The sequence below is a fragment of the Vidua macroura genome, chromosome 22 (assembly GCF_024509145.1).
Source record: "Vidua macroura isolate BioBank_ID:100142 chromosome 22, ASM2450914v1, whole genome shotgun sequence".
Taxonomy (NCBI): domain Eukaryota; kingdom Metazoa; phylum Chordata; class Aves; order Passeriformes; family Viduidae; genus Vidua; species Vidua macroura.
The window spans coordinates 2,815,178-2,832,664 of record NC_071592.1 but is presented as its reverse complement, the minus strand read 5'-3'; the positions used below and the strand labels follow the sequence as shown (position 1 = coordinate 2,832,664).

Here is a 17,487-nt window from a genome sequence, read left to right as displayed (position 1 = left end):
TATAAAAGTAAAATGAGCAAGCAGCCAACGGCTAAGCGGCACTTAATCAGAAGAAAATGTATACCCTGGTGGATAGCAAACTGCTATTAGGCTGGGGAGGGGGGAGACAGCAGGAAATAATAAGCTATAAATGGACAACCAAATAAATCTCCTGCCTCACCAAGTGAGAGCACATCTGGTTAGATGCCACCTCCAATGAGTTGTGAGCAAAATATTTATTTGCCGCCGAGCACCTGGCAGCAGGAGAGGGAAAGGAGCTGCTTTCCCCGCAGGAAAATCCCACCTGGAATCATCTGGCCCTCAGGGTATCACTGGCCAGGCTGTGGCACTGTCCACAGCTTGTTCTGCTCCAAAAGCAAGGGGTAAAATATGAAAATCCATCTCTTCTCCAACAGCAGAGCCCCTCTCCTCCATCCCCACCACGAGCCCCAGGAGGGTCAGTCAGGCAAAAGACTCCAGAGCTTTAAATATCACAGGACTTTTACACCTCTGATCCCTGAGAGTGCCTTAATTTAATATAGAGCACTTCAGCATTAGGAGAAAATGGGATTTGGGACTTGGAAGGGCCCGAGGGAAAAGCTCCTTGGAGAGGGGTGTCACTGCAAAGGGGATTATCACCATAATCACGAGATTAGTTGAATAATCCCAGCCCAGAAGAGAGGTTTTGTTGTCTGCAGGATGCTCAGCACCCTTCTGCTTTCACAGAACTGCAGTGCAGCGTGGAGTCAGAGTGAATTTGAGGAATAACGTGGGGGAAAATCAGCCCAGGCTGTGCCTTAGAGTCCATCCAAATCCATCAGGGTGACACTGCCGTGCTCACAGCCTCGGGCCAGCCCCGTCTCCCAAACCCTGACAACACAGCACATAAAAATTGACTTTTCACCCCCCCACAACCCCTCTCTGCTTAATTTTCCATTTTTTGACCCAGCCATGGAGTTCAATCCTCCTAAAAAAGGCAACCCCCCCTCCCTGCAAAAAATTCAGCCCTTCCAAATGAAAAGACAACGTGCCAGGGAAAATAAACTAAACCAAAATAAAATAAACCTCCCCTCCTAATCACCCAGCCTGGCTCTTCTAAGGAAGCTCTTGCACAGTTGAATTGCACAAAGTAAACAAATAATTACCAGCTATTTTCTTCTATAGGTCAGAAAGCAGATTAGCAAGCTGAGACTGAAATCCAAAGCATGAGTGTGGCGTGCCCAGGATTACAAAAAGCAGAAAAAAACCCAGCCAGAACCCTGTAGAACAACCACAGCTCTCAGCCTCTGGTGCTCTCAGTGCAACAAGAAATCCACCTGCTCAGGTGTTGATAACCCGCCTGGAAAAACACCTAAACCCAAAGCTAAAATTTTACATTTCCTGATTCTCAGCTTTCTAAGAGAAGCCGTTCTGATTTAGTGCCCAGGGGATGGTTTTCTGAGAAGGAGAAGCCAGACTTTGGTGCTTCTCCTGGAAATGCTTAATGCAGAGCTCCTCAAAACCCAGGGCTGAGCTCTGCTGCCAGAATCAGAAGGGAGACAGAGGTGAGAGATGTAAGCAGCAATGCCTGCACTAAATCCCAATGTATTTTTCGCTTTTTGCAACTGAAAGCAAAATCCATGCTCCCAGAGCCCACGGTGGAACAGGGAAGGATGAAGCTGCTGGGGTGAGAACTTTAGGTCAAGGAGGTTGCAACACTTTTTCCCCAAAGCTGCTTTAATTCAGCTCTGGCAGATAAATCCATAAAAGCAGTAGGGAAGGATGATATTCCAGAAGCAGAGCAGCTTTTGTCCTGACCCTGCGAGCAGAGCAGGTGAGGATGCCCTTCCCCACTGCTGTGCACAGATCACTCTGCTTTCCCCCCCAAAAAAAAGCTCCAAAAACACCAAGCAGGCAGACAGGGACCTGTTGCAGCTCCCTGCAGGTGCTGGCTCGGGCAGAACACACAGCCAGTGCTGCCTTTTCAAGCACGGATAATGCTGGATGCTTTCCAGATGGGGAGGGTGGGGAAGAGCAGAGAACAGAGCCAGGACATTTAAAACAAAATATATTCAGCAAATGACTGGTTTTCAGAAGGGTTTTAGTCACAGACATGCTCTTTTCTTTTCCTTTTTTTTTTTTTCTTTTGCATTTCTTCTGGCATTATGCTGTTATTTTATTCTCCTTTTTTTTTTTTTTTTTTTTTTGTTCTCACTTCACCTTTCAGTGCTAGAAACCATCCATGCTTCACGCTGAATGTGGCTGATTTTAGCAGCAGGAGAGGAAATTCTCAGAGCCAGTGTTCTTCAAGCCAAGCCACCAAATGTTTTCGAGGTTAATTGATTCTCCAAGCATGAGGACACATCCTCCAAAAGCATGTTCAGTGGCATGAACTGCTACTCTAAAACTCTCCGTGCTGCCAGCTAATGCCTGAAAATGCTTCTCATTTCCTCACAATGAAATCTGACAGCCCCGGGACAACAAACAGCCACAGTTTGTCATTCAAAAGGGCAGCAACCAGGAAATCATAAAATCCCAGAATGGGCTGGGCTGGAAAGGAACTTAAAATCATCTCCCTGCCATGGGCAGGGACACCTTCCACCACGCCAGGGTGCTCCAGCCTGGCCTGGGACACTCTGGGGATCCAGGGGCAGCCACAGCTGCTCTGGGAGCTCTGTGAGAAGAAGGAGGAGCAAAGGCAGCAGAGATCCCAGATTTTCAGCTCAGTCTGGAAACATCCCACCCTGTGCAGCAACAACCTCATGGTTACCCGAGGTGTGAACACCTTCACCCACACCCCGTGGCTTGCTTCATTTTCCAGAGCTCTTCAATCCATCACCAGCAGTGGGTTCTCCTCTGTGGGTGCTTTACACCTTTTTTTTTTTTCCCAGGGAAATCTGTGTCTGTGTCCAGCTCAGGATGAGCTGCAGGCACCTCGAATCCCTTCTCATGTTCCTGACTTATCCCACCCAGCCTCTTCCACTCATTTTGTTCTCAGTGTCGACAGCTTTGCCAGCAGGGCTGGAGGGGCTGAGGGCAGAAACAGAAAACAGGGACTGGAGAGAGCTCAAAGCCTTTTCCTGCCCAACAACAACCCAAGCTGCCTGCAAATAAAACTCCGGAGCTCATCAAGCAGCTCTGACCACTGAGGGTGCTTAATAAAGATTACTTTTCTACAGCTCCACTTGCCTGAGGCATCATTTGCTCCTAATGAGATGCTCCATGGGATTTAAAAGCAGGAGGGAAGAGCAGGGTTTCAGCCACAGCCGAGGAAAATGAGATTTCTGCTCCAAAATCTGAGTTGGGCAGCTCAGAACCATCTCCTGCCATGGTGATGCTCCTCAGTTGTGCCAAGTTGGGCAACCACAGGGCCTGCAAAGACTGGTCGTGCGGGGACTTGGAGGCTTGGGCAAAGCCACTGCAGCCTCACCTGGCCCTAAAAAACTCCGCTGGGGCTCATGGGGCACCTGGGGTGGGTATTACACGGGCTGTTTATGACTTTGCACAAGCGCTGCATGGTATTTCCTTGTCAACTCCACTGTTTTTTGCTTTATCTTCTGTGATCATTAAGATCAGGGGATTTCTGAGCATGGCCGGAAAGAGAAAGTTCTTGCCACTGTAGCAGGGCCCTCAGTGAACCGAGAATGCCAAAAAACTCTGTGTGATATTCCAGTGGATGTTCTATCCACTGAAATTTTTAAAGTTCTTTTAAAAGTTTTCTATGCCTTCTGATAACGTTTACTTATTTCTACTGGAGTTCTCACGCACTGTCCATGTAAATAATGATTGTTTTGCATTCTTCTTTGTGGGAAGAGAGAATTGATGGACTGTTGGTTTGACCAGTGTGGCTTCAGAGGTGGCAATTCCATCCTCCAATCCACGGTCACCTATGGAATTCTATAAATACCAGATGTTCAAATAAAACTGTCTCTTTTTCTCCTTTGAACTCACCAAGCTCCTGTGTACTCATTTCGTGTCCAATAGCAACACTCTGCCTTTAGAAACAACCGGAATTTTCAAATTTTCTCCAGCAGATCAGAGGTGCTGGTGGTGCACTCGCAGGGGGAGCAGCAGGCACTGAGAGGGTTCAGGGCTAAAATTTAGGGAAATTTAGGCTGGATATCAGGAAAGAGTTTTTTACAGAAGGGGTGATAAAGTTCTCTCTCAAAACTGACTGTAAATAAAGAAAATTCACGCATCCTCCAAGTAAAGAACACAAAATGTTCTGAAACCTCAGGGCTGCACAACCAAGAAGAAAATCAAGTCTCATCCCTCCTTGTGCTTTTGTCCCCTGTTCCAGATGCTCCCCCCTAGGCCAGGGACTGTCACCTCCAGGCTCAGAGGTGACAGCAGTCAAGAGCAGAGTCCCAGAAGTGCTGAGAGAAGTCAGGTCCTTCCCTCCACAGGCAATTTTGGAAGCATCTGGAGCTGCCACTACAGAGAGATGGGTCAGGAGCACATGAGAGGTGACAGGTGACATCTGCATTCAGCCAGGTGGCCAGGTAAAGCTGGCCCAGAGCACCTGGCTGCTCCTCTGTGACAGCTCTGCTCCTGCAGCAGCAGGTAATCAGCGCTCATTAATAATTATTACACTCTCTCTTTGGGTCAAATTGCAGCACTCAAGGTTTCCAGCATTTTCATTCCCATCTAAATGCAGCAAGAGGCTGCTCCCTCTGCATCACCCCCTGCCAGGGCTCCAGGGGAGCCCTGAGTGCACCCATTTACCCCAAAAGGATGCAGCACTGAAAATGCTCCCCAGGGACACGAGGGACCCAGAGGTATCCAGGTGATCCCACCCCAATTCAGCAAGAGAAACTCAAAGAAAGATCAACACTTGTAAAGCAGTGAACGAGGTTCTTGTGAGAGTACAAAGCACTCCTGGGCAAATTCTTGCTCCTGTGGCTCCTTTCTAGAGGATGTTGGCACAGCTGGTCCTTCCCCTCCACCACATCCCTGCATCTCCACAGGCTGAGCTTTCCCTTCAGGAATGCTCACAGCAGATTAAAACCCAGTTTATTAAATAAGGCAGTGCTCTAACAAGGCTAATCCACTGATAATTTCACTCATTTAAACCCTATTTTATCTCAACCAAGTAGACTTATTTCCATTTAACAACCTTAATTCTTTTAGCACTTTCCAGCTCTCAAATTGGCTTCAACAGCAGCATTGACATTCAGCCATCACTTTCACATAAAGTTCCATTCAGTCTCTCCAAGCCCCTCCAGTGGCTGGAGGTGCGAGAGGAATTCATTAGTGATGGAAAGGAAAAGGAGCCATCCCTCCCTGCAGCCTCCTGACATCCACAGCCCTCCTTTGGCAGGGCTGGAGCCAGGACAAGGCCAGGCTGAGCTGCTCCTGCTGCTCTCAGATCCCTCCCAGCTCCACCTCTCTGCTGTCACATCTGCGTTCTCCGAGCTCTCCTCCAGCCTGGATCTTCTCCTGCTGCTTCCCAGACTGCCCACACTCCTCTCCTCTCCAAATAACACCCCCAAGAAGGGCTCTGGGCTATGATGCCACCCTAATGTGACACGATGCTCTTGGATGGTTGTCCCAATAACAAAAGGCCCCCATTTCCCATTTTCACATTTTCCCATTTTCCTATTTTCTCATTTTCCCATTTTCCCTGCCTGTTCCCAGCCCTTTCTGCCATGAATTGTGCCCTGGGTGTTGCCCTTCTCTCCCATGTGCTCCCCTGCTTTTCACAGCTGACATCCCACAGAAAAGCACAAATTTCATTCTTTCAGGCCTTTCCATCCTTCCCTTTTCCCCCAGTGATTTTCTTTTCCATCCTTCCCTTTCCCCCCTGTGGTTTTCTTTTCCATCCTTCCCTTTTCCCCCAGTGGTTTTCTTTTCCATCCTTCCCTTTTCCCCCAGTGGTTTTCTTTTCCATTCTCCTCTTTTCCCCCAGTGTTTTGTTTTTTTTTTTTTTTTTTCAGCTTGGATCTCATCACAGTGAGGTCTCTGCGAGGGAGAAGAGGAGGAAGAGGAGCACAAAGCTGGGGCAAGGGAAGGGCAGGACCCACCACTCCCCCTGCTTTGTCAGCAGCTTGTTCTCCACTTCTGGGATTGGGACTTTTCCAAGAGCTGTGCGTCCCTAACACCTGGATATGGAGAGTGGGAGCTGCTGAATCCGAGCCAGGACAATTTGGGATTTCAGCCTCTCAGGGGCCGTGTTTATCTGACACCGAGCCAGCAGCAATTAGCTGCAGAGGGGCACTCGAGATAAGTGCCCTGCTAGGTCAAAGCTCCTCTTCTGGGAAGGTTGCCCAGCAGCCCTGCAGTGCCTAAAGCTCAGCTTAAACACCTCACTGAGCTCAGCTCTGGGCACGAGGCAGCCTGGAGAGCTCCTGAGCTTGCAACCCACCCATCCACAGAGCAAGGACGAGGGAATGTGCCAAGAGAAACAGAGCAGGAGGAATAAACCCCGAGCACAAAGAGCCCTTCCTTGCACTCCCAGGGTGGGGATCTCAGCTCTGCTCCGACAGGCTGGACCTGGAGTGGCTTTTTGTCTTCCTTCTCCCATCTGCCATCCTCTCCCTGTCCTTCCCAGAAAGGTTCCAACAGCTCCCAGGTGACAAATTCGGCTTTATCTCAACTCAGCTTGAGGAAATTGGCCATCTACCTAAAATCTGCAAGGCTCTCCTCCCCCTCACTGCCCAGAAAGGACCTTCAGATCACACTGTGGTCACTACAGACCTGCATTTCCCTAAAAACAAGGAACATGCTCTTCAGCCAGGCATCCAGAGGTGCCCCATCCTCAGGAGTCACTCCCAGAACTGCTCCTGCCTCTGTGGAGGATTTGCCTCCCCTCTGTGCTTATCCAGGTTTTCTAACTCCACCCTGCTCCTGCTCACATGCCCAAAATTCTCCTGCTCACTTCAGCTGATTCCTTACAGGCAGGTTAATTGGTCTGTGAGGAGGAAGGGATTTGGAGCTCCAAGCATCGCCGAGGCTGGCACCAAGTTCCAGGTGCTCTGGGTGCCAAGGCAGCTGCCTGGCAGGGTGGTGGCTCTCACCCCAGCACGGCTCTGAGGAGGAGATTTAATCCAGCCCTGCAGAGGAGTGAAATCCATCCTTGCTGGCTGCCCACACGGATAGCCAGGGGCGAGGGGCTGGGCAGCAGGAATCTGTAATGCAGCCTCCTGCACAATCCCATCTCACGCCACACTGGAGCTCTCTGCAGAAACTCCAGCTTTGCTGAATTTGGCTACGAGTTGGAATTTATTTTGGCAGCTGTTTAGGCAGGCAACCAAGGATCTTTCATTCATGTAATTGACTTTTTTATTCATATATATATATGAAAAAATAATGAAAGAAATTGCAGAGTAGATCTTGCTATCAGTAGCTTCCTCTGTGTGAAACAAAAAAATCTGTATTGAAAGTGGCTCAGCAGCTAAATACACAAAGTGCTGCCCAGGGGCAGGAACAGTATTTAGATATAAAACAAGTTACACGACTCTCAGATCCTGATCCTTGGCTCCAGGAGAGTGTTTATTATTCAGGAACAAATGTAAAAAACCAGACCTTTGATACAGAATTCTGCACATGCACCTATGCATGCCTGTCCTCTGTCACCCTGCCACGGCTCAGGACTGTGCCTGGAAGAGATAAATGTCACCTTTCCACTGACCAACCCCTGGCTCCTCTCCTTAAATTTCCCTTTTCCTACTGAATTAGCACCTGCTTCCAACCCAGTCACCTTCCAAAGCCACAAAGCCAGAGGCCAGGGCAGCAGCTGCTGCTGTGCCCAGGGGCACCACAGCTTCCCCCGTGCTGGTGGCTAAATGGCTTTCAATAAACAAGAGAGTGAAGAAATAGAACGTTGATTTGCTGCTTAAGTAACGTGGCTCTTTTCCATAACTACCAGCCGGTTTCCCCATCCAGCTGCTCTGCACAGAGAGATCTATATCTATATAATATGTATGTGGATATATAATGAATAAAAACAAAGCTTAAAGGCCTCCTGGGGTGGATAATATAACCTGCCTCTCGGACATTAATGAATAGGAACAGATCAGGAAAAATAACTCTGCCACAGAGGTGCAAAAGACGGAAAGAGATGATCTGTCTGGCTGACTCCCTCCCCGTCCCTCCTCGCTCCGTGCCCTGTGGCACTGATTTAAAATATAAATCTGCTTATTATTTATTATTCATATTATTATAGTGCTGGATTCCTCCACTGGAGACGAGGAGCTCATTATGTTTTATGTGGCAAAGCTGCAGCCTGGAGAGAGGCAGAGCCCTCCCAAGCCAGGCAAGGGGCACTGCTTTGCTGGGCATGGTCTGCCTGGTGCCTGGACAGCTTCTCCTGGCAGGGGAGCTCACTCTGCCCTGCACCAAATCCCTATTTTTCCCATGGAGTTCCCCTACTCTGCACCAAATCCCTATTTTTCCCATGGAATTCCCCTACTCTGCACCAAATCCCTCTTTTTTTCCATGGAGTTTCCCTATTCTGCACCAAGCTCCTTTTTTTTCCATGGAGTTTCCCTACTCTGTACCAAATCTCTCTTTTTTTCACATGGAGTTTCCCTACTCTGCACCAAATCCCTCTTTTTTCCATGGAATTTCCCTGTTCTGCACCAAATCCCTCTTTTTTCCATGGAGTTTCCCTACTCTGCACCAAATCTCTCTTTTTTCCATGGAATTTCCCCACTCTGTACCAAGTCTCTCTTTTTTTCCCATGGAATTTCGCTGTTCTGCATCAAATCCCTCTTTTTTCCATGGAATTTCCCTACTCTGCACCAAGCCCCTCTATTTTCCACCGAGTTTCCCTACAGGATGAGGCTCAGTTGATTTTTAAGCCAAACACATCCAACCTTGACCCCGTAAAATTGGGCGTACAAACCTCCACGGTGGAGGAAGCCACCGATCCCTCCCTCCTTTGGTACCCAGTCCTGTTGGGTACCAAATCTGCCAGACAGGCCCCTCTCAGTGCTGAAAAGCAAAACTGAGAGTCCAGCACATCCCTCTGGCTGCCCTGGCTGGCTCCAGACCCTGGAGGGGGCTTGGAGACCTTGGCACGAAGTCAAAAACACCTGTGGCTTCCATTTTAGCCTGTGGGAAAAAACTGCCAGCTCTGTGTGAGGAATTACAAGCCACAAGGGTTTGAGTGGTGTGGTAGTTGAGTTAACACAGGGTGAAAAAGTGGAATTTAGGGATTTTTAGAATGGGGTTCAGGGGGTCAAGATGCAGGGATTTGGGCATGTCCTGACCTTCTTCTCCTCCATGTCTTGCTGTGCTGGTGACACTTTTCTGATGGTTTAAGGCACAGACACACTGTCCAACATCAATGACAGACATTGGCACGTTATTGTAACCACGGCACACGGAGTTTTTGGTATAAAATGTGAACACTGCCCTGAGGACAGACAGAATGCCATGGCCGAGCTGCTGGACAGAGCTGGGCAGGTCAGAGAAAGAATGTTCTAGATAAGGGAAAATAAACAACCTTGAGAACTCGATCCGACGCATTTCAGACTCCTTCTTTGGCTGCATGGGCTGGGAAACGAGGACTTTTACACTCTCGGGGTCATCCCAGCACCGCAGACCCTGAGACAAAGCCAAGCAGGGCTGCAGGGTTTGTGCATCCCTCGGGGTTTGTGCTTCCTGCGGGGTTTGTGCATCCCTGGGGGTTCGTGCATCCCTCGGGGTTTGTGCATCCCTCGGGGTTTGTGCATCCCTCGGGGCTCGTGCATCCCTCGGGGTTTCCGCACCGCTCAGGAACCCGCTCGCGGCTGATCGCGGTTCCCGCTCGGAAGCGCCCGCGCTCCTCCCGCAGTTTTTCTCACACTTCCGTGGTGCTAATGAGCCTCCTCCTGCCTCTGCAGGCTGCCAGGGTGCTGAGCACAGCCCCGGGAAAAGCTGCATCCACAGGTTAAGTAGGAATAGCATGCAAACCTCCTGGAGACCGCCCAGCGCCCACCACCAATCTCAGCTGAGCCTCAGCACCCTGCCCTGCTGTCCTGCAGCAAAAGCTTTCAAGAAAACACCTTTCACCAGATCATTCCAGAGAAAAGCAGGGTAGATAAATGACTGCACCAGTCACCAGCCCCTTTTTGAACAGTTTGCCTTTTCCTGAAAAAAAACCATCCCATTTTATCCTTGAGCAGTCTCCGTGGATGAGTGGCTGCAAGGAGATGGCTCAGGACAGGGAGAGTGAAGGAGATGGGGCAGTGGCAGCCACTCCTCCCAGTGCTGGAGCACAGGAACAGAATTCCTGGGGCCAGCTGCAAAGAATCCAAGGATAAAACGTGCCCAGAGAAGCTGTGGCTGCCCCTGGATGCTGGAAGTGTCCAAGGCCAGGTTGGACAGGGCTTGGAGCAACCAGACCCAGTGGAAGAAGTCCCTGTCCATGTCAGGGGGTTGGAACTGGGTAATCTTTAGGATCCTTCCAACCCAAACCATTTGTGATTCACTGTAAGTCTAAATGAGGCTTTGCTGAAGGGCTTGGCATCTGTACAGGTGATTAAAAAAAAAAAAACTGTTTATGCACATAACTCAAAACCCATAAATAAGACATCGCTCTCCAAGAAGAATAATCAGAACAAAATTAAAAGACCAGAGAGCAGATGAATATTGTATTTTTCTCTACCTCTCACCAGTCCCCAGCAGTAAATGATAAATAACTACAAACCTACTTCGCTTTAATGAACTTAACTGGCTCTTTTTAATATTGGAGGAAATATTAATATTGTATCCCAATAACTACACCCTCCTCCCACCCCACTCCCCAAGCCAGGCTGGGATTAAACACTAATCCTCATGACAAGTGGAGAGGTTTTCCAGCAACAGCACCACCATGTGAGCCCTGCAGATTGTTCCTGTGCTCTGAGCTGATCACAGCAGCCTGGCTGGCTTCAAAGCCAGGGTAAGGCCATTTCTCTGCTGGGGAACAGCAAATCCACGGCCACTTTATCCCAGATCCATCAGGAGCATCCACAAAGGGCTTGGCTACGGCAGAGCCACACCAGGAATGGAGTTTGTGCTTCGTGCGTGTTAAATGTTTCCAGCAGGAGGGAGAAGAGGAGTTTCAAGCTGTGTGAGCCAGCTGCAAACAGGAGGTGGGGAGCTGGGGATGGCACAAAATCTGCCACAAAGCCACACTGCCAGCCTACAGCTGGGTTTCTCCCCCCTCCGCCACCTCCTCCTGACACCTGGGAGGAAGAATTTGGTACCTGCTGACATCAGCGTCCTCCTTCCCCAGCACCCAGGGACTGCCTGCACCTTCATCATCAGAGCACCCTTTAAAATGCTGATTCTGCCTTGTGGGATCTTCCCCGCAGTGCCTGCAGGAGAATTCTGTGTGTCCTGGGGGAGCTGCACTGAGCTATCCCCAGTTCCACTGCCGGTATTGTTCATTTTTACCTCACGAGTCTTTAATGCTTGTTCTTCCCTGCCTTCAGCCCTCCAGCTCAGACACACCTGTGGACAAACTGCACCAGCAGGGCAGCCCTGGGGCCTTTCCTCACTGCAGAAGTGGTTTAGTGTATCATAAACACCTCAGGAGGGCAATTGCACGGGGATCCGGGGCCGTACAAACGACGCTCTGCTACCCACGGCCGTGACAGAGGGATGGGCTGGGAATAAAGGGGCACCTCACAAACACTGGGATGCAGAAAAAGCTCCACTCTGCCTCTTCCCACCTCCTTCAGAACACACAGCTGAGTGCCACGGGTCTCACACAGCTCTGGGGGGTCCCCCAGAACATTTTCTTGATGTGAAAAGCTGAGAGAATTGGGATTGTTCAGCCTGGAGAAGAGAGGCTTTGGGGTGACCTCATTGTGCCTTCCAGTGCCTGAAGGAGTTACAGGAAATACGGAGAGGGGCTTTTTACAAGGGCTTGGAGTGACAGGATGAGGGGGAATGGCTTAAAACTCAACAAGAGTAGGTTTAAATGGGATATTGGGAAGAAATCCTTCCCTGGGAGGGCGGTGAGGCCCTGGCACAGGGTGCCCAGAGAAGCTGTGGCTGCCCCTGGATCCCTGGAAATGTCCAAGGCCAAGCTGGACAGGGTTTGGAGCAGCCTGGGACAGTGGGAGGTGTCCCTGCCCATGGCAGGGGGGTGGAACTGCACCTTTAAACCAACCTAAACCATTCCATGATCCTGTGATTTTAGTTCCACCATCAGAGCAGGCACAGGAGATTCACAGCCCTTCAGGCTCTCCAGAATTCTGGAATCATGCCTAGAAACAAGGACAAACTACCCAGAGTGACACTTCCAGTGACACCCCAGCATCAGGCCGGGGTTCATGAGGACTTGGGCCACAAATTGCTTCTCTGGGGGATGGAACCACAAAGCTCTGGGACAGCAATGACAGCTGAGCCGGAGGTGGATGCACCATCCCTGGGTATGGGGCAGGAAAACATCAAGTTTCACCCCAAAAAACGCCCTTAAATGCCGGAGCTGTTGTGTAAAGTTTGCAGAGCTGGGAGACAGAGGCAGGGAAGGGATTTCCACGGGCAGAGGAAATCCTGAAAGGCTACAGGAGGCCTTGCGAGGAGTTTGCCAGCAGATCCTCTGTCAGATCCTGATCCTGCTCCTGGTCAGGGCAATTCCATGGATAAACTACAGTTTTGGCCAGGGTATGAATTTTAAATGAGCTTCTTTAGCACACCCAATGAATCAAGCCAGAGAATGCCAATTTAGGGCCCCCACACTCTGCTCAGCGAGGCCGAGTAAATAACCCAGTAAATAACTCAGGCAAATTTCCTGACACCTCCTTCAGCATGAGTGAACAGGCGAAAAACAAACCCAGAACTGCTCCCACACACGTTGTGTGCTGCAGGAAAGCAGGGCCAGGAGAGATGCTACCCTGGAGGGCAGGGGGGAGCTGATGATTTTTGTTTTTTGGGGTGTCTGGATGCAACACAACCTGTGCAAGAGCTCTCAGGATATTTTGGGAGGCCTTTCACTGGTTCTTCCAAGGGCTCCAGGCTGCCTGGAGGCAATTCCTTCCCTCCCAGAGTTCCTAAAGCTGTTGAGAACACTCCCATCCCTGCCTGCTCCTTCCCTCCCTGATCAGACCCAGCTTTTGAGGTCCACAGAGATAATAAATCCACCCAGACAGAGCAGTGAACTGACCGACAAAAGACATTCTCAGTAAACCATCACCATTTTGGACAGAGCTTTTTTTTACAACCTGGATTTCCTCACCAAGGTCTCCAGAAAAAAAAAAAAAAAAAAAAAAAAAAAAAAAAAAAAAAAAAAAACCAAGAAAAAAACAGAAACAAGGAGAGTTTCTCCAGGGCTGCATCAGAAGGGAACAAACAATGTAAGGCTGAAAAAACAAGTCTGCCCTGATGGTTTTCCCCCTCTGTGTATCAAGGAGAGAAATAGAGCGTTCAGGAGCCTCCAGACTGCTCCTCTGCAGCCAAAGGCACGGGGAAGGTGACCCTGTAGCCCACATTCTGCTCAGCTCCTTGCACAGATGACGCCTCTCCAGCTCACTGCAATGCAACACTCGCTGTGGGTCCTGTCCAGGCCAGCAGAAATTCACTCCCAGATGAAGCAATCTGCTGCCTCTCCACTCCACCACTGCCAGGGCCAAGATCCACCCCAAACCCCAAAAAAGCAGCAGCAGGGAAGCTCAGGGCTCGGTTCCCAAGCCAAGTGTCCCTGACTCAGCACCACCGTGTTCCCTCCTGCCTGGAAGCCAAGAGCTGCAGGGAATAATCTCTTTTTCCTGGTGAAGAACCCACCCTGACAGTGCCCAGCTCACCTGCCATTACTGATCACATCCCCTTGCATTTCAGCAGCCCCTTATCAGATGGTTTTCAGGATTGTTTTAACATTTTCTCGCATTTTCTTTGAATATTTAAATGTTCTTGCTGGCCTGTTTTTCCTTCCTTATGCAGAGCATTGATTTATGTTGCTAGATACCATATCTCCCTGCCTTGCCAAAAGCATGCATTTGGGAATGATTTCAGGGCTGCTGGTAATATTTTTCCCCCTCTTTTTATTCTGCACTTTATTTTTATTAACTTTTTTGTTGGAGGCGCCATAAAAATGAAACTGTGGTGTGAAGGAACAACACTCATCAAACCCCCCCAGACCAAAGCAAGCTGGAAGGCAGCTGCCATTGCAACCTGGAAGCTGCAGCACAGATTTGAGTTTCCAGTCCTTAAAAGCTGAAAATCACAGTCCCAGGTCTCAAACACCTTCACCTTTCACTCTGGGGAGGTGGGAAACAAACTGACCCCAGGTTGGCAGCTCTGCGCTGTCAGAGGAGCTCCTCTTTTATTCCACGCTCCCAAAAACCCCACAGCGCTCCCCAAAAAGATGGGACACAAAGCAAAAGGAAGGATTTTCATTTAGTCCCTCAGGACCTTCACTTTTCACTCTGGGGAGGTGGGAAACAAACTGACCCCAGGTTTGCAGCTTTGCGCTGTCGGAGGAGCTCCCCTTTTTCTTCCACGCTCCCAAAAACCCCACAGCGCTCCCCAAAAAGATGGGACACAAAGCAAAAGGAAGGATTTTCACCTTTCAGCATCCTGCTAACTCACATTCCATCCCCATCCCTGCCCGCTGGCTCGAGTGGAGGATGTGCCCATCACGGTGAAATGCAGGCAGCAGGGCTGGGAGCATGCAGGGAGTGCTCCACATGAATCAGGGATTCCAGGGACATAAAACACCCAGCCACCCTTCCCAGGCTCCTGCCAGCTCACACCCTCCCTCCCCATATTTCCTGAGCTGCCTCATGCTCCACCAGCAGAGGGGAGAGGTAATTTTTACTTCAAGTGTGTCACCTGTGAAAGTTGCAAATGGGGACAGGAATGGATTGGCTGCTTATCTGCAACAAATAGTTAATAAAAGCAGCTGGTGGCTGCAGGGGGAGCAGCCAGGGGAAGCAATTTCCTTTCTAAACAGCACAGCAAAGTGTCAGTTCTGGGAGGTGAGCTCCATTACGAGGTTTCTGGATGCATTTCTGTTCCCTAACCTGCACGGGCAGCCAAGGGAAATGATGGTGCCTCCCCCTGAGCTTCTTTGCACAGCCCAAAGGAGGCTGGAATGGGGCTTCCCTGCAAATTGGGTGTTTTGGGGTTTTCACAGCTCCTGTGGCACCCTTGAACTGGGGCAGGTTGGGCTCTGGCACCCCTTGCTCATCGATGGAGGGTAAATGTATTATTTTGAGAGAAATATTTCATTTTATGTGGAGTTTAGGAGGGGGTAGGACAGGGCAGGGGGTGATTTTAGCTCCTCAGTGGCTCTTTGAGGGGGCACTTTGAATTCACACAGGAAGGGCAACGTCAACACCATGAGAACCAACACAAATATGGAAATTCACCATAAACTGCGTTTCATTTACAAGAGGAAGAGACAACATTCCCAAAATGCAGGGAGGAGCTTCAGCAAGCGTGTCAGCTCACCATAAACTGCATTTCATTTACAAACGGGAGACAGAGCATTCCCAAAGTGCAGGGAGGAGCTCAGCAACTGTGTCAGCTCACCATAAACTAATTTCATTTACAAGAGGAAGAGACAACATGCCAAAACGCATGGAGGAATTTCAGCAACTCTGTCAACTCACCATAAACTATTTTAATTTACAAAAGGAAAGTGAGAACATTCCCAAAATGCAGGGAGAAGCTTCAGTAAGTGTGTCAGCTCACCATAAACTGCATTTCATTTACAAAAAGAAGTAGAGAACATTCCCAAAATGTAGGGAGGAGCTCAGCAGTGTGTCAACTCACCATAAACTAATTTCATTGACAAGAAGAAGGAGAGAACATTCCCAAAATACAGGGAGAAGCTTCAGTAAGTGTGTCAGCTCACCATAAACTGCATTTCATTGACAAGAAGAAGGAGAGAACATTCCCAAAATGCATGGAGGAGCTCAGCAAGTTACCATAAACTGCATTTCATGTACAAACTAAAGACAGAACTTTCCCAAAATGGATGGAGGAACTTGAGCAAGCGTGTCAGCTCACCATAAACTGCATTTCATGTACAAACTGAAGAACATTCCCAAAATTCAGGGAGGAGTTCAGCGTCTCCACTCACCATAGACTCAATTTCATTTACAAAAGGAAGGAGACAACATTCCCAAAATGCATGGAGGAACTTGAGCAAGCGTGTCAGCTCACCATAAACTGCATTTCATGTACAAACTAGAGGCAGAACATTCCCAAAGTGCAGGAGAACCTTTCACTCAATGTCAGCCCCACCTGCACAGGTTCACCCCACCAGGCAGGGAGGATTCCCCCCTCCAAAAATCCCTCCAGAGCGTCACTGGGAAAACATTTTAATCATATTGAGTCGTTTCTCCATTAATTTTTTAAGCTGTAAAATCTCAGGGGTTCTCCGTGTCTTTTTCTCTCTGATCTTCTCATCAGAGGAAGGACAATTGTGAGGGCTGGTGGGAAGACAGCGAATATGTGTTAAAAAATACCACAGTCTTCTTCCAATGGTCGAGTTCTGCTAATACACCAAGTGTTAGAGGTACAAGCCACTGCTGTTTCTGTGAACTTGGTGATACTGCCATAACTTCCAGCATCTGACTGGTAAAATCTACCAAAGCCTTTGCAGATTTTTTTTTTAATATTAATTAATATTTCACAAATTGTACATCTGGTTTTGCTCTTGTGTGAGCATAGGTGTAGATATAAGTACAAAAATATTTATGTGTTACCAACCTTACTACAGCCAAATATCCTTCCTGGGCTTTATTAATTTCTAAATAGGTCTTTTAAGATTTGACTACTGCAAAACTGTAGCAGGAGTTCCTAATAAGCAAATAGGAAGAATAAACCCAGACCCAAGCCAGGTGAGCACTCACCAATCCTCAGGGAATGGGGGCTGGCCCAGATCCTCATCAGCCACAGCAGAAGGAGCACCAGAGGCGCCAAGACACGGAGCATCTTCCATAAATCCTCATGGAGCCCTGTGGTGGTCTGGGCATGACATAACTCTGCAGGGAGACACAAAACCCGGCCGTGAGCCCCTCTGCTCTCCCCCAGCAGCATCACTCAGCTCGCCCAGCACTGGAGACAAAAGCTCTATTTACCCGAGGAGGAGGAAGCTATTTACAGACTATGAATTATTCAAGATTTGGAATCCAACTGGGCAGAGAGCTCCTTGAAAAAAAAAAAAAATTAAATTAAAAAAAGGAAAGAAACACGAGGAAAAGTCCAAATATTTCATCTTGGCATTTTTAGCGTTTCAACAAAAACAAGTGGAAATCAATATTGAGTCACATCTCTGACTTCTATTCTCACCCACCCCCCCTTTCTCTTTCCACTCAGAGCAGCCTGCAGCTCATTATATAATACTGACTTCTGATTTTAGGATGGGACGAAACATTTTCATAGCAAAACGTGATTTGAGGGAAGGGTTTAGGTAGCAGAAGTCACTTGGGCCTCACCAAAGTAGAAACCAATTCCTTGCCACAATTCCAGTCCCCTCCTTCCCTCCCTTCCAGGAACGAGAGGGTTCAGCACAAGACCAAGAGCACCTTTTTTTGGTCCTCTTTTTTTGTCTCACCACTCAACCACACAGAGGTCCAAGTTCCAAAGTCAGAACACCACCAAAAT

General features: G+C 48.9%; 1 protein-coding gene across 2 annotated transcripts in view; it reads right to left on the bottom strand.

Annotated features, from left to right (window-relative positions):
- The window catches only part of GRIK4 (glutamate ionotropic receptor kainate type subunit 4), a 125,681-nt gene extending 108,829 nt beyond the window's left edge, over window positions 1-16,852 (bottom strand). For both annotated transcript variants that reach the window (XM_053997017.1, XM_053997018.1), the window contains exon 1: window positions 16,734-16,852. In XM_053997017.1, coding sequence (XP_053852992.1) covers window positions 16,734-16,815 — 82 coding nt within the window. In that variant the 5' untranslated portion in view covers window positions 16,816-16,852. The remainder of the gene's footprint in view (window positions 1-16,733) is intronic.
- Between the last annotated feature and the right edge of the window lie 635 nt (window positions 16,853-17,487).